The sequence below is a fragment of the Natrix helvetica genome (genome assembly GCF_964273705.1).
Source record: "Natrix helvetica genome assembly, chromosome: 1".
NCBI classification, from domain to species: Eukaryota; Metazoa; Chordata; class Lepidosauria; order Squamata; family Natricidae; genus Natrix; species Natrix helvetica.
This window is the reverse complement of record NC_138548.1, coordinates 363,933,770-363,953,670: the sequence shown is the minus strand read 5'-3', so window position 1 is coordinate 363,953,670 and position 19,901 is coordinate 363,933,770. Positions and strand designations below refer to the sequence as shown.

The 19,901-nt window shown below is 61.5% G+C and overlaps 3 protein-coding genes across 6 annotated transcripts in view; 1 reads left to right on the top strand and 2 right to left on the bottom strand.

Annotated features, from left to right (window-relative positions):
* LOC309399546 (beta-1,3-galactosyltransferase 4-like) overlaps positions 1–3,729 on the top strand; it is a 28,846-nt gene extending 25,117 nt beyond the window's left edge. The window contains exons 2-3 of one of the 3 annotated variants that reach the window (XM_081967476.1): positions 222–320; positions 2,229–3,729. In XM_081967476.1, coding sequence (XP_081823602.1) covers positions 2,247–3,482 — 1,236 coding nt within the window. In that variant the 5' untranslated portion in view covers positions 222–320; positions 2,229–2,246 and the 3' untranslated portion in view covers positions 3,483–3,729. Of the gene's footprint in view, positions 1–221; positions 321–1,937; positions 2,068–2,228 lie in introns of those variants that run through there. The other 2 variants (XM_081967475.1, XM_081967474.1) reach the window with 2 other exon arrangements.
* Positions 3,730–3,866: 137 nt separating this feature from the next.
* Positions 3,867–9,392, bottom strand: WDR46 (WD repeat domain 46). The gene is given in 17 exon segments (XM_081967462.1): positions 3,867–4,148; positions 4,386–4,499; positions 4,584–4,679; positions 4,810–4,904; positions 5,003–5,150; positions 5,241–5,394; positions 5,492–5,591; positions 5,690–5,825; positions 6,006–6,156; positions 7,046–7,150; positions 7,252–7,313; positions 7,426–7,513; positions 8,252–8,364; positions 8,470–8,553; positions 8,790–8,921; positions 9,152–9,238; positions 9,240–9,392. Coding segments are annotated over 17 exon segments (1,911 nt in total). The 5' UTR covers positions 9,378–9,392; the 3' UTR covers positions 3,867–4,040.
* Positions 9,393–13,798: 4,406 nt separating this feature from the next.
* The window catches only part of TAPBP (TAP binding protein), a 7,932-nt gene continuing 1,829 nt past the window's right edge, over positions 13,799–19,901 (bottom strand). For both annotated transcript variants that reach the window (XM_081932629.1, XM_081932628.1), the window contains exons 4-7: positions 17,547–17,879; positions 16,329–16,655; positions 14,855–14,944; positions 13,799–14,766 (exon numbers count right to left, since the gene is read on the bottom strand). In XM_081932629.1, coding sequence (XP_081788755.1) covers positions 14,606–14,766; positions 14,855–14,944; positions 16,329–16,655; positions 17,547–17,879 — 911 coding nt within the window. In that variant the 3' untranslated portion in view covers positions 13,799–14,605. The remainder of the gene's footprint in view (positions 14,767–14,854; positions 14,945–16,328; positions 16,656–17,546; positions 17,880–19,901) is intronic.

The window sequence follows — 19,901 nt, the reverse complement described above, 5'->3', positions numbered from 1 at the left end:
TTTGCTTTAATGGCATTTGTCCTCCTGGGTAGAAGGTTCCCTTTGGCGTTAATCAAACTTCCTCAATCCTGACATTCCCGGCAGTTTCCTGTTGCACAACGGTTGTGTCTCACTTTCACAAGGCAGCTAGAAAAAACACAAGAGAGTGCGGTGTGCAATTTGATCCCTCCCCTTCCCGATTGTTGCCAATTCTCTTTTCTTCTCTGCCCCTCCCTCCACAGAGCCAGGCTCCATCCTACCCGCCTCCTGTGTGGGTAGATTTTGGGTCGCAAAGGTGACAGGAAGCAAGAAACACAGATTCTCTCCTTTCCGGCGGAAAGGTATTCCTGTGCCCTGAAAGGCCCCCAGCTGGGTGGGGGGAGGGAGCAGGGGGACTCCTGGCTTCCCTCCATGGGGAGTGGGCACGCTCTGGGAGGGCAGAGCCAGGGACAACCTTGCCCACCTTCTGCTTCCTGCCCATCTCAGCAGCCCTGCCTTCCCTTCTTGGTGGCCCTCCTGGGTGCCCAAACGGCCCCCAGAAAGGGCAAAGTGGTACCAGCCACACCTGGTGTGAAAACCTTAAGAGGCTTCCAGCCAGCTGCTCCTCAGGCATCAGGAGCGGCACCCAGTGGGAGGGACAACCCAGCTGAACGCAGAGAACTGAGTGGCCCACGGAGGAAGCTGCTCGTTCGGAGTTTGTCAGTTGATGGGCGGGAGCTGCCGGTAAAGGAAAATATTTGTAGCTCAGGGTTGAGAGGAGGGGCCCCTGGTGCTTCCAGACGCTTCTCGTGCTTCTTCGGTTGGGCGTTGGCTGCGAGATTGACGGGGGTGTTGTTTACTTCTTGGTTGTTGGCCTGGGGTTCACCTTGGGAGTTGCAGCAGCTGTGCTCACCTGGGTGCCGGATGGCTGGTGGTGGAGGAGACGCTGAGGTCTTTGAGTCCCTTTTAGGCCCTTCGGTTGTCCTTCTTCCCCAGTATATGCAGATGTTGGCTGTGCCTCTGTGTCTGTTGTTGGGGGTGTGATGAAACACGGCCTTCCTTCATTTTGGGGAGGGACCCCCTCCTGCTGGGTGCCTCCTGAGGGGTCCCGGCCTTGGGGGATGGGGGGGAGCAGGGGGCCTCTGCTGCAGCCGGCTGGGAGGGCTCAGCTGGCACAGGGAGGGGGGGCACTTCGGAAGGAGGGGCAGAGACATCCATGTTTTGGAGGCTGAGACAAGAAGCCCCTCCCAAGGGGAAAATACCCACAAGACCCTGCGGCACCTGCAAGGGGGGGGGGTTTACCCAGCAGGAATCAAAGATGCCCCTGCTCCAGGCATGCCCAGGGCCCAATCCACCCTGACAGGCAGCAGCGTGCCCACAGAAGGCAGGAAGTCGGATAGCCAGTAGCACCCATCATCTCCAGAGGACCCTGAGCAGCCACCTGGGTGGGCCTGCAGAGCTGCTGCTGCTGGCGACCTGCTGAACTCCCAGCCTTCAGGCCTGGTCCCCCCCTCCCCACAGGTCCCTGGGTCCTGCCCGACTGCCAGCCACAGAGTCCGCTGGCCCTGTGGATGTGGAGCAGGTGGCGGAGGAAGCCCCAGGAGAGCCAGGCTCCAGGGCAGGCAGGCCCGCAGGATCTGGGAGCCGAAGGAGCTTCATGGTGCTGGTGGAGGGGCCGGCCCTGAGCAGCTGGCTTGACGGGGGGCCGAGCTGGGTGGGAAGGCCCCACTTGGACTAGGCGAGGCCCAGGCAAGGACGCCCAGCCGGTCTGGGTGGAAGCGGAAGAGGGAAGGGGGGTGGGGAGAATTCCCTGGGCCTGACCTGATCTCCAGGCTTCCTTTCCCGTGGATCTGGGCTGCTGCAGGCTCGCTCCGTTTCCCCCCTTCCCCCTTGCAAGAGCCTCCTCCGGGCCCTTCCTCTTGGCCAAGCCCTTCGGCTGAGCCGCTGCGCCGGGCCCCTTTACCTGAGCGGCGGGAGGGCTGCTCTCGGCCAGGGTGGCGCGCAGAGGCGGGAGCGAGGCGGGGGAGCCCAGAAGCAGCTCCGCAGAGGCCGCTTAGCCACCAGCAGCCGGGCCGGACTCGAGCGAGCGCCGCCTCGTCTCCCAGCAAGGTCGGTTGGGCCGGAGAGACGCCGCCGCCACTGCCGAAGGTGGGGGGGGGAGGCGGGAGGGAGGAAGCCCACGCCGCGCCTTCCTCCGGCCGGCCTCGCGAGGCGCCTGTGGCCGGGAGCAGCTGGGAGGCGGCGGGGCTGACGCTCTTTCCCTCTTGCAGGCTCTCCCAGCGCCGCCCATGGCTGCCGCGCCGTCCTTCCCCAAGCGCTGCCCGCGTCGCTCGGCCCGCCTGCTGCGGGGGCTGCTGGGCTGCCTGGCGCTGCTGTCGGCGCTGACCTTCCTGGTGGGCGGCGGCCACGAGGAGCTGCTCTCGCGCTCGCTGCCCCTCCTGCTCCGGGCCGGCGAGCCTCTCACGGCCGCCGCCCGCCCGCCGCCCGCCGCCGCCGCCTTCGCGCTCTCCCCGCCGGCCTGCGCGCCGCCCGCCGAAGCCCCGGAGCTGCTGGTGCTGGTGGCCAGCGCTACCGACCACGCGGAGCGGCGGGCGGCGGTGCGGGCGAGCTGGGGGTCGGCGCGGGCGGCGGGCGGGCTGGCGGTGCGCACCGTGTTCGCGCTGGGGCTGCCCGGGGCGGCGGCGCTGCAGGCGGCGCTGGAGCGGGAGGCGGCCGAGCACGGGGACCTGCTGCAGGGCCGCTTCGCCGACACGTACGCCAACCTGACGCTGAAGACGCTGGCGCTGCTGGGCTGGGCCGCCGCCCGCTGCCCCGCCGCCCGCTTCGTGCTCAAGGCCGACGACGACGTCTTCCTCAACCTGCCGGCGCTGGGCCGCCACCTGCGGACGCTGGACGGGCGGGAGGCCGCCTACCTGGGCCGCGTGAACTGGGCCGCCGCCCCCAGCCGCGACCCCGCCAGCCGCCACTACGTGCCCGCCTCGCTCTACGCGCCGGCCTCCTTCCCGCCCTACTGCAGCGGCACAGCCTACGCCCTCTCCGGCCCCGCCGTCGCCGCCGTCCTGGCCGCCGCCCGCCACCTGCCGCTGGTGCCCGTGGAGGACGTCTTCGTGGGGCTCTGCGCCCGCCGCGCCGGGCTCTTCCCCCGCCACCTGGCCCGCATGGCCGGCTCCAGCCGCTACCCGCCCGACCCCTGCTGCTACCGGGAGGTGCTCTTCAGCGTCCACGGCGTCACGCCCGCCCAGATGCTGGCCATGGCCGCCCAGGCCCAGCGGCCCTGCTCCGCCTGGCAGCGCCTCCTCGGCCTGGTCCGCTGCAAGGCCATGAGCTGGCTGGCCGCCGACGGAGGAGAGCAGGAGGGGCCCCGGCCGCTCGGCCTCGCAGGGGAGCCGCTGGGAGCGGCTGCGGCCCTTCAGCAGAGGACGGAGCAGGGCGCCTCCCGGCGCCGCTTCCCCGCTGAGCGAGCAACGGACTCCACGTGGACTTTACGGGGCAGCCGCCGGGGAGGAGCTGCCCCACAGAACTGAGGGGGGGTGTCTGAAGGGGCTTGGACAGCAGGTGGGGCTGGGGGGGGACGGGGGGGGGCTGTGAAGGCAGCAACTTTGGTCCCTCAGTGGGAAGGTCAGGCTTTGTGGGGCACAGGAGGAGCCTTGCACTTTCCCAGGGGGCCTGGGGGGGGAGGGGCTGCAGCCCTTTACCTGGGGGTGGGAGGGGGGGGAGTCCTGTGTGACAGGAAACCCTCTGCAGAGTCCAAAGGGCATAGGTTTTTTTTTTTTGGTCTTCTCTGGCCCCCCCCTCATCCCAAGGGTGCTTCATGCCCCCCCCCGAGAGCCCCCCTTCTTTGCCAACTGCTGAGGGGGGGGAAGTGGGGCAACCCCCCCCCTCCTCCCCGTCCAGAGAGACGACGCATATCCACAAATCACAAGTTGTATTCAGCCAAAGGTCCAGAGTCCAAATAAACCCCAGAGGAGTTTCAGGGAAGGTCCATGTGGGGCCAGCTGTCCAGCGCACGGCCGGTGTCCAGAGCCGGAGCCACCCACAGCCACCGTCCTGCATGTGGCAGGGATGCCAGCCGCCTTTGCCCGCTATTTCCGGAAGCGATCCAGCGCTGAGCTCTGAGCCGCGGGGAGTTTGGCCTTGGCGGCCGCTGGCTGCACCTCTCCTTTGGCAGCCAAGCTCTTCCGGACCAGGGCCTGCCGGGAGGAAGGTGGGTGGGCGTGAGCAGGAACTGGCAGAGACCCCCCTTTCCCCACAAGAGCCGGGACCCAACCCGGTGAATGTGCTGCTAAATCAAAGGCCTCCTGTGTGTCCCTGTGTGCTCTGATCAATGCATTAAAAGCAAACCTTTCGCAACCCCGTTGTGGCTCAACAGGACTGGGGGGGGCGGGAGGAGGAGGCTGGGGTCCAGGGAGGGGGAGGGGGAGACTCACCCGCTGTTCCTCAGCGGCCACTTTCTTCCTCCGCTTCAGCCGGCTGCCTGCCGAATCCCGGCCCTTCATCTTCCTCCGAGGGGAGAAGGGCACCTTGGCCTCCGGGTCGTAGCCCTGTGGGGAGGGGGCAGAGAGTCAGTGTCCTCCCAGCCGGACCTTGTGCTGCCGCCTCCTCCCCTCGTCAGTGCCCACACGTACCAGCCTCTCCGCCCGCTCCTTGCGTTGCTGCTCGGAGGAAATGGGGTCCACCCGGCCCAGCTCCGTGGGGTCCAGGCTGATCAGCTCCGATGGGATCTGGGGAGAAGAACCGGCCGTGGGGGGAAACCGTGGGGCTCCTCCCCCAGAGCTCCCCCTCCCATCCGTGGGGCGCTGAGGCCCAGGCCCTTGGGGAGGGGGCTGGAGTAGGGAGGGGCAGGGGGCTCACCTTCTCCAGGAAAGCTTTCACCTCCCACTCCTGCCTCTGCCGGCGGCTGCGGAAGGGGTTGCTCTCCAAGGCGTCAAAGTTGGGCTCCCCAGCGCCTGCAAGGCAACAGGGCAGAGGGAAGTCCCCTCCCAAAGCAGGGTGGTTGCCCACCCCCACCCCCTTCTGTACCCCCACCCACCCCCCACCCCCTTACCTGGGACCAGAAGGCTGGCCAGGCCCTGCTCGTGCCCCACGCCCAGCACGTCCTCGAAGGGGCAGAAGCGGAGGCCGTGGGAGGGGCCGGGCAGCCTGTGGCACAGGTAGGGCTTCTGGGGCGGGCCGACCGAGACGTCCTTGTACACCTGGGGGGGGGGGGGGAAGAGGGGCAGCTCAGGAAGGGCCACGCCAGTGTGGGGGTGGGAGGGCCAGGCTCATCCCGCAAGGTCACTCACCTGCACCACCTCCTGGCAGGCGGCCCCCAAGAGCCCCCGCTGGCTGAAATCCAGCAGCCCAGCCCCGCAGGGCAGCAGCAGAGAGTGGAGGCGCCGATACGCCCGGAGGTCGTAGATGTGGAGCTTGTGGTCCAGCCCTGAGGTGGCCATGTAGCTGCGGGAGAAAGCAAGGAGGGCCCCTTCTACGCTCTGCATGCCCCCCCCCACCCCCCGGTGCCCCCCCACACCTCCCAGGCTGCCTGTTTGCTCACCTCCCGGAGGGGTCGACAGCCACGGCCCTCACGGCCCCCTGGTGGCACAGTATCCGGGCTAGCGGGGCCTTGGTGCTGGGGCTCCAGAGGGTCACCGTCCCTGCAGCAGCAGAGGGAAGGGGGAACGGTGGGCGGAGGCGCTCCAGACCAGGGCAGGGAGACCCCCACATCCCTCCGCTCCCCTCCCCTCCCACTCACCGTTGCTGTGCCCCAGGTGGACGATGGCGTTGGAGGGGTTCTGGGCCATGACCGCCAGCCGGCCGGCCTTGGTGCAGATGGTGGCCACCTCCTTCCCCACCGAGATGTCCAGGTACTGCAGGAAGCCTGACTCGCTCTTGGGGGGGGAGGGGGAGAGAACAGTTCTGGGAGGGGGCTGGTGGAGAAAAGTGCCCCCCCCCCGTTTTCCCGTGCTCTCCAGCCCAGCTGCCCTTGGGTGATGGCCTTGGCAAGGGGCCGGGCGTGGGGTGGGGTCCCAGGAGACCCGGTGGGGAGACGGCCCCCGAGGCCCACTCACCGCTGTGGCCAGCAGGAAGTGGTAGGGCAGGAACTCCATGCGCTGGACCCCGTGGAAGCGCTTCAGGCAGTTCAGCTCCACGCCTTGCTGGTCGTAGACGTAGAGCCACTTGCGCTGGGCCACGGCAAACAGGGTCTCCGTGTGCAGCCACCTGCAACACGCAGGGCAGAAGTCAGCACCCCCTCCCCCTCTCCCAGGGAAAATGAAATATCCTGGGAAATGTTGAAAAAGGCAGAATATCAGAAATGGAGAAAGGTGTTTTTAGGCAGGAAGCAGGCTCACTCTTAATAGCCCCCACCTTTGTCAACGGGGCCATTAAAAGGCCTGGGCAGGCCTTTTAGTGGCCCGGTTCTATTCTACATAACAAAGACTTCCCCCCTTCAGCTCCAGGGTGATGGGATTAAGGCACGATATAGTATTAGTCCTTTACCCCTCTCACCACAGGGCACCTGGGAAGAAGCCAGGCTCAACCAAGCCTGGACTCAAAACGCAGCCTAGAGAGTTGCCCCTGCATGGCCCCCATGGGAGTCTGACATCCAATCAGAATGCAAGCTCGAGATCAAAGGCCAGAGAGGGCATAAAACCAGGGACTTTCAGCATCTCAGCCCTTCCTTCTCTCCTTCTTCTCCACCCAACATCTGGAAGCATCTGATGATTCCCCCTTTCCTGCTCAGGAGCTGATGTGGTCCTGCCCACCATTAAAACCATCTTTCCAAGCAGCCTCCGTGTCTCCGGCGTCTTTCCCCCCACTTGGAACTGAACCCAGGGGGAACGTTTCTTCCAACAGTCCCTTCGTGGGTGGGTGGGTGGGTGGGGGAAGTGAGTGGGCAGGGACACCCCAGCCAAACCGAGGCCTCCGTTGTGGGTTGAAAGACTCAAAAAAGACGTGACTTTTGGGAGCCCTGGCTGTGGAGCCAACCTGGGAGGGATTGCAGCCCCCTGCTGGGCCATGGGAGGGGGACCCCTGTGCTCTCCCTCGGTTCCCCCCAACCCCCAGGGGAGGCCTAGAGTTGGCTCCGTGGGGGGGGGGGGAGACTCACGTGAGGTCGGTGATGGTCTCCATGACGTTGATCTCACACATCAGGGCCTTTGTCTGCCAGTCCAGGGCAGCCACGTGGCCCCGGCGGCCCCCCAGGAGGAGATGCCTGAAGTGGGAGCAATGCAGGGGTGAGTGGGGTGGGGGAGGAGGACGCAGGACACCCCAACCTCGGTGGTCCCAGACCCTTCGCAAGGCCCCCTCCCTCACCTGCCGTTCCGCGTGTAGCTCAGCCGGTAGGGGCCAAAGCGATCCAGGCGCAGCTCAAAATGCTGGGGGGGGGGGGGAGAAAGGGGGGGGAGGCAGTGATGAAATCGCTCCCCGAGACCAGTAACCACCAGCCCTCACCAGTCCAGAGCACACGCCCCCTCCCCCCTTTCCCACCTTGGCACTGGCAGCCAAATCCACGGCAGCAGCGATCTCGGCCTGGGAGACGGTGCAGGTGTCCTCCCCCTCATCCCCCTCCAGGAACCTGGCAAGGAAGGAGAGAAATTGGCAGCAGGGGGGGGGGGGGGATAATGAAGGGGTCAGTGTTGCACACACACACACACACACACACACACCCGACTCCGTTTTCACCCCTTAAAAAAAGTCAGCCAACGAAGTAAAAACCATTTCAACAAAGCCAGAATTCTCTTTTCAAGGTGACTTGAAATGCCTCCTCAGAAGGAAATGACTGCAAGACCCCTCCCCCCCCCCCTAAAATGGGACCTGAATGCAAACAGACAAGACTCCCCCACCACCTTCGGGCTGCACCCGTGAAGAGCCCCCCCTCCCCGCCTGCCAACCCCGTCAATCAGTGTCACAGAAGAGAAGAAGACCCGGAAACCGGGATGCCAGGAAGGGCGGAGGGGAGCTTGGCAGATGTTAGGGAGGCCAAAGCACAGCTGCAGGGAGAGAGAGGCTGCCGGACCTCCTGTCCTCCCCCCCCCCCCCACCTGAGCAGCCACGGAGAAAGCCAGGGAATTGGGAGGAATCGGCCGTCCAGGGGGAGGGAGGGGACCTTTTGGCCTCCTGGGGTCCCACAGGGGTCTGGGGGGGAGAAAACATCCATGGAGAAGTTGCAGGAAATAAGGCCGAGGAGGGAGCCTTGCAGGCCTCACCGAACAGAAAGTTTTAAACTAATATAACTGCAAAATGTACCAGGCGAATATTTCCAAATGTGGTTCTTGTGCAAGGGGGCCAAGAGGGGGGAGTGGGGGGGACTCACCCGGGTTCCTCCAGCAGCAGCAGCTCCATCCGGGCTGCCTGGTGAGCGGCCGCTCGGGCCTTCTCCTCCTGGGAGGCCAGCCGGTGCTTCAGCCGCTCACTGGACACGTCCTCCTGCAAAGGGGGACACACACACACAGGACACAACCGCATCAGGGGTGGTGGTGGTGGGAGGAGGGGGTTGGCCCAGAGAGGGTTGGGGGGGGGGCGTTTTCTCACCAGCTGCTGTGGGGCTCCTCTCTGGAACTTCCTGGCTCTCTCCGGTGGCACTGGGTCAGGGGCTCCAGGGAAGGGGTCCTCTTTCTGCAAGCAAAAAACACAGGTATGGGGGTGGGGGGGGAGTCAGCTTCACCCCCTCCCCCTTCCACCTGATTCCTGCCCCCCCCCACTCATACTCCCCCCCTCCCGCCTCCGCTCCCTTCCCCCCTCATCCCCCTCCCCTTCGCTCACACCCTCCCCCTCCTCTCCCCTCCATTTCCTTCGCTCACACCCTCCCCCTCCCTCCTGATCCCCTCTCCTCCCCTCCTGCCTCCGCTCACCCCCGAGATCCGCCTTTTGCCCGCCTTCTGCGTCCTCCGCGGCCGCCGGGCCCTCTTGGTCTTCGGAGGGGCCGCGCCATCGCCTTCGGCCCGTCCATGCTCACCGTCCCAGTAGCGCTGCGGCCGCCCGGCCTGCGAAGAGAGGGCAGGAATGAGAGTGAAGGGAGGGGGACAGCAGCAGAAGCGGTGGGGGCTCCGCATTCTCTCCCCCCCCCCGGAGCCTTCCCAGAGGAGGAGGGGCTGGGGAAAGTGGGGCGGGAGGGGCGCTGTCTGGGGTGGGACTAGATGACCTCCTGGGGTCCCAACCGGCCCCTCTGACTCTGCAGCCGCCCCTCCGCCAGCGCAGGACCGCAGCGCCTCACCTTCTTCCTGGCGGCTGGAGCGGTCTCCCCCAGGCTCCCCGCCTCGCCCGCCGCCGCCGCCGCCGCCATCCTCGCCCGGTGGCTCCCTCCGCCCCACGTGGAGGCGCCGCTGCTCCTGCCGCCGCTTCCGCCTCTCCCTCCCAGCTGTTTCCCGGAAGTGACGCCACGGGGGGCGGAACGGGAGGTAGCCGCCATTTGCCGAGCGGGGCGACGCACCAGCGGCCATTTTGGAGAAGGGCGCCGCCTGCTGCCGCTCCTTCTCCCCCGGAGTGAATTTCTGCGCGTGAAATGGCTTCCCGTGGGGGGGAACGGGGATGAAGCGCCGCTCGTGAATCCCGCCGTGCGGTTCCCGGGTGCGACTTCTCAGCTTAGCCCTCATTGCGATACTGTGTGGCCAGGATAACAATAAGTAATCCTTTGCCCCCACTTAAGATGGCTGCAGCATCCTCCGCTCTCCCTCCCGCCCGGCCTTAAGATGGCCGTGCTGGGCGGAGCTTCCAGAGGGAGCCGGATCCCGGTTGGCTCTGAACAACCGGCCTTTCCTGCCGGGCGAAAGGAATTCTGGGAGTTGAAGTGCCCCACCCCCCACCCCTTTTAAAGTTCGAGAAAAGCTGCTTTAAGACCACCAGGAAAAGAGAGAAAAGGCAGGAAGGCAAATGTAGGAGGCAGGAAGAGAGAAAAGCAGATAAAAAGCCCCTTTTGCCCATCCAGTCCCATCCAGAGGTTGGCCAGGACGCTTGTCTGAAATTCCCTTGCATTGGTATCCATTTCACCTATTCACAATCATCTCTTATACCTGTTATATAATCCATGCTTGACGAAATAGACATTAAAAAAATAAGTCAGCTGACTCAAAATGACCCAAAGGCTGTTCCAGCAATGGTGTCCAAACTTGAGAACTTTAAGACGTGTGGACTTCAACTCCCAGAATTCCCCAGCCAGCCAAGGAATTCTGGGAGTTGAAGTCCACACGTCTTGAAAGTTCTCAAGTTTGGACACCATTGCTGGAACAGATCAAGAGGGTTGGAAGTTGTTTGCAGAGGCTTCCTAATCCTTCTTCAGCTTCTTTGTATAGACCGCACTTGCCCTCTGTTGCTGTCTTATTATGATTATTTATTTGTATCCTGCCCTTATTGTTTTTACAAATAGCTGGAGGCAGCAAACATGCCCACCGCACCCTCCTCCCCCCCTCTCCCCCTGTGAGGCAGGCCGGGCTGAAGGAGAAGGGTTTCCCTAACCTCACCCGGCCTTGGCTTTCATGGCCAAGGGGAGACTTGAACTTGGGGCTTTCTAGCTTGGGGCCTTAACCACTAGGCCAACCTGGCTTTCTCTTGTTCATTTAGGGGTCCTGCTTTTAGTACGTTAGTGTCCCGGCTACTTTCCTCTGTCCCAATAACGGCTTCGCTTGTGCAACATTTCTTAGAAATGTCCCCCGACCGGATCCCCCCATCGAACTGATGCCCTGCCTGTTAGATCGGGTAATAATGGATAGGCACACACACACAGGCTCAACGGTAACAACAGCTCTTTAATTAAGTACAACAAGTGGGAACGATCCAGCAAAAGTCTGACAGCAGCCCTTTTATAGGGAGCTCTCCGACCCTTTGACCGATAGGATTAAACCTCTGTTCCGGTGGGACCTTGGTGGAAACCACTGTAGTTGGAGCAAGTATCTAACACTGCCTGTGGTCTGTGCCCACCAACGTTTTGCAGTGAGCGTCTGTGCTCATTCTTACGCGTGGTTAATATTAGCGACTTCTACTTGCGAGCGCAGCTGCTTATCTTGGTCTCTGCGCATCTTGGCACCTCACAAGCGTTCATTTGCTACAGAATGAGGCTACAGAAATAGCAACAGCACTCAGAATTATATACCGCTTCACAGCCCTGCTTTTACAGCCCTCTCTAAGCTGTTTACAAAATCAGCCTTTTGCCCCCAACAATCTGGGTCCTCATTTGACCCACCTTGGAAGGACGGAAGGCTGAGTCAACCTGGAGCCTGGTGAGATTCGAACTGCCAAATTGCAGGCAGACGGCAGTCGGCAGAAGTAGCCTGTAGTACCCCACTCCAACCTCTGCGCCACCGAGGCTCATTGGAATAAGGGAATAAATCAATACATAATAAATTTAATAAATAATAATAAAAATAATAAAAACTTATCAAACAAAAGCAATCTTTCGAGAGGGTCCCTTCCACGCACTCTTAACTCCTGCTTGTAGGAAGGCGACCTGCTGATTCTGGCACTGAAAATACCGCAAAAAAGGCTTTCTTTTCAGAAACGAACCTTGAAGAGTTCTTAAAAGCTTCTTTTTGTCCCCTTAGAAACTTCAGAACTTTGTTCCAAACTTTCTCTTTATGATCCTTAAAAGTTTTGCAAAATCCTGAAAGCCCAGCTGTGGGCTTTGCCACTCCTAAAAACCTCCTCAAATGTGGAGGTGTCAACTCTCAGAAATCCCCAGCCAGCTCCAATTCTGGGAGTTGAAGTCCACTGGTCTTAAAAGTGGCCCAGAGTTGACGCCCCCACTCCAATATATTCAAAAATGGAGGCTGTGCCTGGCCTAGCAAAAGCCTGGTGGATGGATGCTTGAACCGAATAAACAGCTGCACGAGGAGGGCTGGATTTCTTCTGCAGCTTTTCAAGAGGTTTAAAAAACTCGGCGATGCGCAGCTGACTCAGGGCACCTGTCACATGTGCCACTCATGAATGAAAAATACCTCCTATTTTTAGAGGAGCGTTTTCTCCAAAGGTTACTTTCTCACAGGACAGCTCTGCGAAGTGTCAGCCAAAAATGTCCTTGAATAAAATCTATTTCTTGGGAAGTGGGATTATTTGCTATCGTAGACGAGACCAGCTCATTTGTAGATCAGTCCATTTTAACGGAATAACAAGACTTGAAAGGGACCTTCTAGTCCAGCCCCCTGCTTAAGCAGGAGACCCCTAGACCATTTCAGACAAGTGGCTGACCAGTGTCTTGTTAAAAAAAGCTTCAAGGGATGAAGCACCCACAACTTCTTGGAGGCAAGCAGTTCAGTGGTAGGTTGCAGGCGGCCCACCCACCTGCCCGCGCGCCTTACCTGTCTTTAAAGCCTTCGGCGCTTCCATGCAGGCGCACCTGCGTGACGCTCTGACAAGCAGCTGTAGCATCGCGGAGGCTTGCGGAGGGGTCGTTCATGGGCCCTGTTGCAACCGTACCGTTTTTAGTGGAGATTCTCCGTCATCCAGGTCATGGTTACAATACAATACAATAGCAGAGTTGGAAGGGACCTTGGAGGTCTCCTAGTCCACCCCCCTGCCTAGGCAGGAAACCCTGTACCGTTTCAGACAAATGGCTATCCAACATCTTCTTAAAGACTTCCAGTGTTGGGGCATTCACAACTTCTGGAGGCAATTTCTGTTCCACTGATTCATTGTTCTCACTGTCAGGAAGTTGCTTCTCTCCTTGATTAGTTTCCACCCATTGCTTCTTGTTCTACCCTCAGGTGCCTTGGAGAGTAGGTGCACCCCCCTTCATTGGGGCAGCCCCTCAAATACTGGTACATTGCTATCATGTCACCCCTGGTTGGAAGGGACCTTGGAGGCCTTCTAGTCCAACCCACTGCTCAGGAAGGAAACCCTATACCAGGGATGGCTAACCTTTTTCTCGTTGCGTGCCGAAAGGGCGTGTACGTCTGCGCAACAGCGCAAGCCCCCCCCCACACAATGCAATGCATGCGTGACACCCCCCCATGTACCTGGCCCGTCTGCACATGCGCACGTTACCCTCCCTCGCTTCCCCGCCCCCCGTGCATTCACTCATGTCCCTCCCCCCGCCCGTTTTGGACCTAGTATTTGGGCCTAAGCTACTAAAATGTCATTGGTGGCCTCCGCCAGGAAAGTGAGAGGCATTTCTACAAGGAAGAGGGAAAAGTCCCAAGAGATAATGAGGTATCTACTGTAATAAGGCATCTACCCAGTGTAGAAAGATAAGAAATGAGGTAGGGTTGGCATCGGGACTCGCCTTCTGGCGTGAGCGAAGGGCAGAAGCTGGCACACGAGCAACGTGGCATAGCCAGCAGCCCATCGGCCTCTACGAGAGCCACTGCTGGTACGCAGTCGACGCAGGCTCCACTGGCTACGGCTGCCCTCGGCTGGATCCCAGGGAAGACGCCCGAGGGTGGCTCCATCCAAGCGGGCACCGCCCCATCCAGAGACCAAGGCAGGGCTCCCAAGGGGTCGCTGCGTTTTGCAGGACTCAGCACGGCCTCTCTGGGCCATCCTGGAGATTCAGAGTGTCTCTCCTACCCCAAAACAGTGAAACCGGCAGCTGCTCCTCACAGGTGCTGGGGAAGATGGGGGCAGCCCTAGGAGGGAGAAGCTCCCCGTCTCGAGAAACGTCAGGCAGGGAAAGGCCACAGCGAGCCGGCTGCCACAGGGGCACGGACACGATGGAGCTCACAGCTTTGCTCTCAGGTCAGTGGCCATCTTCCCCTGCGAGCCATGAGAGGCTCCAAAGGCCACCAGCCGCCTGCCAAGGCCGGAGCCCCGAGGCTCAATCTGAGGGTGGGGAGGTGGAGGGAGGACCCCTTGGCACCCCCTCCCCTTCTCCTGCAAGAAGCCCCCCCCCGCAGTTTCCTTCCCGGTCACCAAAGACCTCCAGTCACACGAGAGGTAGAAAAGGGAATCTTTATAAGCAGGTACACAGCAAAGGAGACAGGACGATCTACAGCAGGCAAACCCCAGACAGGCCCAGGGGTGTGTCTGTGTGTGTGTGTGTGTGTGTGTGTTCAGGGAGGGTGCTTCGGTCTCTTCTGGGCCGGGTCTCTCCCAGCAGCCTGGAACCAGGGTGGCCCCTTTGCTCCCTTCCAGAACCTCTTTCTGGGGCCAATCAGGGAGCCGGAGGCCTTGTTGGTGGGAATTCCCCTCACCCGGCCAAGGGATTTCCTTCCATCTCGCAGTTGGGGGGGAGGGGGGGAGACAGAAAAGCCCCACCCCCAACCCAACTAAGGGAGCCTCTTCAGCACAGGGCTTGGGAAGCAAAACAGCTCACGCTGGGGGGGGGGGACCACACATGGGCCCCCTCGACGGGCTTTTTTAAGGCCTCCCACCCATCTGGGGGCCCCAGAGTAGGCCAGGCTGGCTGCTAACAGCTCCCCTCCCAATGCAGCCTGTGGGGAGGGTCTGCCCAGGACTTTGCCCTGAAAGCTGCCCGGGGGAAGAAGTGAGGGGAGGCGCCTGGGCATCCGAGGGGCACCCGAGATGGGTAGGGAGGCCTCGCCAAAGGGGCGGGGCAGAGAAGGAGAAGGGATCCCTGCTTCCTGCATGTGGGAAGGACAAGCAAACACCTTAAGCAGGTTCAGCGTCCCCTCCCCAAATTGCCAACTAAGATTCAAGGGGAGGAGCCTCTCCGAACGCCCCCAACACTCTGCAGCCCCTTCCTTCATGATCCAAAGCGAGGCTCTGTCACGCAGGAGGACCGTCACTTCGGCGTGGGGCCTGGCGATGAGGACCCCCGTGCAGAGGGCTGCCGCTTGCCGTCCCCCTGGCCCTTCTTGGGGGCAGAAGCAGCCGGCCGCAAGGCTTCAGGCGGAGGATTCTGGCTGCTCGGCTCCGCCGTTGCCGTCGCCTTCTCTCTAAAGACTGCCGGAGAGAAAGCCGGTGGGTCAGGGGCGACCTGGGGCTGCTTTTCCAAGGGGCGGGGGGGGGCGGGAGGCAGTCACCCACTCACCTCGCCGGGAAAGCACCTGCAGGAAGCCCAGGAGGGCAAAAGTCACCAGGAAGAGGCCAATCACGTCCTCCACGGAGGGGGCCGAGGAGCCTGGAAAGGAAAGCAGGTGGGGAGTCCTAGGAACAGACATCATGTCCCCCCAGCCCTCTAGGGGGGGCTCCCTAGGCACCCCCTTCCACCAATGCTTCCCACACAAAGGGGGCTCCCATTTCAGCCAGCCCAGAAGCTCCCTTAAAGGCGGCTGCTCTACAGGTGGGCCACGCCCAGTGGGTGGGGGAACTGTGGGCCCAAAGGGGCTTGCTTTCACCCCTAGGCTGACCACACCCTAAGCCCCCTTGTAATTCCAGGGCTGGGCCTGCAGGAACTGACCACTCCCCACAAAGAAGCCCCCACCCCCACCCTGAAGAGCAAGGTCCACTCAAACACCACTATTGGTGCGTCCTGCAGGCTCTGGACCATGGGGGGGTGGGTGGGTTCCAAAACTTTTTAAACAGGGGACCAATTCACGGTCCCTCAGACTGCTGGGGAGAGGGTCAGGCTGGCTGGGTGGGCGTGGCCAGGTGGTCATGTGATTAGGTGGGCATGGCCAATTAAACAGTCCATTGAACAATGCACACAAATTAAACTTTAATTTGTTTTGCTCCTGGGGGTCTTTGATTTTCCTTTGCATGTTGCTCTTTTTATTGACTTTTCTTTTTCCTAGATCGTTTTTTCAGTTGTTTTGGAGTCCAGGGGTCCACTTCTTCAGGAAACTCAATTTTGCAGCAGTTCTTCTCAGCCCCAAAGAGCTTGAGAAATATCTCTCTCTCTCCCTCTGTCTCCTTCTCTGTCTATCCATCTCTCTTTATCTTCCGGAGGCAGGAAAGGTGAAAAAATGGGCCATTTTCACCCACTTTTGGACTTCCTGGGGTGTCTGTGCACCCCGCTTTTCACCCCTCCCACCTCCAAAACGTCTCTGCAGGCCACAATTGTTGGCCTTGCCTTCCAGCCCTCACGAAAGCAAGTCCTGTGGTGCTCGGCCGAAGGGTGGGCAGGGCAATGGAGGGGGGGGGGGGAGGCAGCCTCGTGGTCCTGCATGGGCCGGATTAATGGCTTTGGCAAGCTGCATATGGCCCATGGGCTGTGGTTTGGGGACCCATGCTTTACACCAATGGTAACACCCCTATTGTTTGCACGAGATTAATAGCCTGCCTCCAGTGCCAAGAGGTAGCAGGGACAAGAACATATCGCACTTGTGGGTCCAAAGAATTGGTATCCTACTCCCTCCAGATTGGGGGTGATGGGCCCCAGGGCTGTGTGTCTGTTCCTGGGTCCCCCCTAGCTTTGGGTGGAGGCATGCACCCCCCTCTCCAGATTCCTTTCAGCAGTTTCTGTTTTCCCCTCCGTTCTTCTCCCAAGGGGGGGGGGGATGCCCTCCACCTTCACACACACCCTGCCCCCCCCCAATGCGGCCAGGAGCCTCCTCTGCGCCTACCTGCCACGTTCAGCTTCAGGGTCTTCTGGAGCCCCGCGTGGCCCAGCCCCATGTGACTCACGTGGCAGCTGTATGAGCCCCCTTGGTCCCCTGACTGGACAGCTGGAAGGCGGGCAAAGCTGGTGAAGCTGTAGGTGCCATCCGGCGCCTGTCGGTGCCCCGATTCCCACGTTTCCAGGAGAACCTTGTGGGGCGCGCTGGGACTGTGCCACTTCCAGACCACGGAGACGCTCTGGGGGTAATAGCCGGTGATCTCGCAGGCCAGGTCCATGTGGGTGTTGAGGGGCACCGGGAAGGGGATCGGGCGGAGGGTGACCTTAGGCGGCTCTGGGGGCAGAGAGAGGGGTCAGGGGGGAATGAAAGATTTTTCCTCCCAGGAAGAAGCAACTCAGAAACCCCAAGTAACTCGGAACGAGCAGCTAGAAGATTTCTAAGCGTGGCATACAACATACAACAACCCTGTGAGGTAGGCTGGGGAAGCCTTTGCTTCAGCGGGGCCACGGGGGTTGCAAACACCCATGGAAGAACTGGGTTCCTCCGTTTTGGCAGAGGGGGGGGGCTTTGTGCTGCTAGAGCATTTCTGGCCTCCCATCCTGGCACGCTTTCCCCCAGGCGGGATTTGGGGAAGGGTTAGGGGGTCCTGCCTCCCCAGGCTTCTCAAGAAGGCAGAACCCTTGAAACGACAAACCTTTCAAAAGGGACTTTCAGGGACAGCATCTAGGCCGGATCTGAAGTTTCCCCGCCCAAAAGGCTAAATTAATACCACAGCAAGCAAAGCCCCTCTCAGGGCCCAGTCCAACATGGGGCTAATCCCAAGGTGGCGAAGATCTTCGGAGAACCTCAGGGAGAGGAAGGTGGTAACTGTCCTTCTCCCGGGCACTCCGGTTTCGCCACTGATGGATGGCTCCAAGCGCACCCCCTTCCCCCTCCCCATTTCCCTCAAGGTCCCGTACAACAAAGCAAATGGAAGCCCCGCAAAAGATTTCCCTGCCCCCCCCTGAGCCTCCCCCCTCCCTGCAGAATGGCAGCGTTCCAACAGCCCTCTATGGGGCCTGGCAGGGAGATGGCAGAAGCCCACCGGTATGAGTAGCCCACCACCATCGGGGGGGGTGATTCCCCCCCTCGGCTGCTCCACAAGTGACTCTGGAAATGAGGGAGACGTCGGAGGAGACCCTCGCGCGCAGCACTTGGGGGGAGGGGAGGGGGGGAGAGACTCACGCACGATCTTGAGCTCCACGGCCTGCTGGGCCTGCAGGTGGGGCAGGTAGACGGAGCAGATGTAGGTGCCCTCGTGCCGCACCTGAGCGCCCTGCAACTGCAGTGAGACGTTGCTGCTCCCAGGGTCCAGGAAGAGGCGGGCGCCCTCCTCAGATACCGCCATGTGCCGGGTAGCTCCATCGTAGGCCAGGATCACCTGTCCGGCTCCGCCATGCTGGTGGCGCCACTCGACCGAGAAGGCCGTGGGCGGAGCCGAGAAGCCACAGTCCAGCAGGACGTCCTGCCCCAGGCTGGACACCAGGTGGGGCGTCCGGGTGAAAACCGAGAGGACGGCTGCGCAGGAGGAGAGGCCCTGAGTCCGGCTGGTCAGCCAAGCCCCCCCCACATACTCTGCCCCTCCCCCCCTCAGCCAAGCCCCCCCCACATACTCTGCCCCTCCCCCCCTCAGCCAAGCCCCCCCCCACATACTCTGCCCCTCCCCCCCTCAGCCAGCCGCCCCCACATACTCTGCCCCTCCCCCCTCAGCCAAGCCCCCCCCACATACTCTGCCCCTCCCCCCCTCAGCCAAGGCCCCCCACATACTCTGCCCCTCCCCCCCTCAGCCAGCCCCCCACATACTCTGCCCCTCCCCCCTCAGCCAAGCCCCCCCCCACATACTCTGCCCCTTCCCCCCTAAGCCAGCCCCCCCACATACTCTGCCCCTCCCCCCTCAGCCAAGCCCTCCCACATACTCTGCCCTTCCCCCCCTCAGCCAGCCCCCCCATACTAGCCCCTCCCCCCCTCAGCCAGCCCCCCCCACATACTCTGCCCCTCTCCCCCCTCAGCCAAGCCCCCCCACATACTCTGCCCCTCCCCATCAGCAAAGCCCCCCCACATTCTCTGCCCCTCCCCCCCTCAGCCAAGACCCCACATACTCTGCCCCTCCCCCCCTCAGCCAAGCCCCCCCATACTCTGCCCCTCCCCCCTCAGCCAAGCCCCCCCACATTCTCTGCCCCTCTCCCCCTTCAGCCAAGCCCCCCCACATACTCTGCCCCTCCCCCTTCAGCCAAGCCCCCCCACATTCTCTGCCCCTCCCCCCCTCAGCCAAGCCCCCCATACTCTGCCCCCCCCCTCAGCCAAGCCCCCCATACTCTGCCCCTCCCCCCTCAGCCAAGCCCCCCCACATTCTCTGCCCCTCTCCCCCTTCAGCCAAGCCCCCCCACATACTCTGCCCCTCCCCCTTCAGCCAAGCCCCCCCACATTCTCTGCCCCTCCCCCCCTCAGCCAAGCCCCCCATACTCTGCCCCTCCCCCCTCAGCCAAGGCCCTCCACATACTCTGCCCCTCTCCCCCCTCAGCCAAGCCCCCCCACATACTCTGCCCCTCCCCCCCTCAGCCAAGCCCCCCACATACTCTGCCCCTCCCCCCCTCAGCCAAGCCCCCCATACTCTGCCCCTCCCCCCTCAGCCAAGGCCCCCCACATACTCTGCCCCTCTCCCCCCTCAGCCAAGCCCCCCCACATACTCTGCCCCTCCCCCCTCAGCCAAGCCCCCCCACATTCTCTGCCCCTCCTCCCCTCAGCCAAGCCCCCCACATACTCTGCCCCTCCCCCCCTCAGCCAAGCCCCCCCACATACTCTGCCCCTCCCCCCCTCAGCCAAGCCCCCCCACATACTCTGCCCCTCCCCCTTCAGCCAAGCCCCCCCACATACTCTGCCCCTCCCCCCCTCAGCCAAGGCCCCCCCTCAACTGATCTCAAAACTCTGGTTTCATTTCCTCTAAGCCTTTAAAATTCCCCTTTGCTAGTTTTAACCCTTTGCTTATTTGCCTTTATTATCATTTTGATGAATACAAGAAGCTCTTGATTTACGGCCACAACTGAGCCCAACATTTCTGTTGCTAAGCGAGGCATGTGTTAAGTGATTTTTGTCCCACTTTACGACCTTTCTTGTCCCAGTTGTTAAGTGAATCCCTGAAGCATCTCAGTTAGTGAGGTGGTTGTTCAGTGGCTTTCCTGGTCAGAAGGTCGCAAAAGGGGATCAGGTACTGCTACCGTCGTAACTATGGGTCGGTTACCAAGCATCTGAATTTTGATCAAGTGACCCTGGGAGGCTGCAATGGCCGTGTGAGCAAGTTCAAGTGGTCACTAAATAAACTGTTGTAAGTCAAGAACTACTTGTAACTGCTGGTTGGGCTGAGAGAGTATGGCTGCCCAAGGTCACCCGGCTGACTCACATAACCCAGGTGGGACTCGAACCCAGGACCTCCTGCTTTCTAGCCTGTTGCCTTAACCGCTGGGCCAAACTGCCTGCTCTTTCTTGGCCTATGTTGTTGTCTTTACGCCCTCTGCCTTTAATCTGCAATCTTAAATAAAGCAC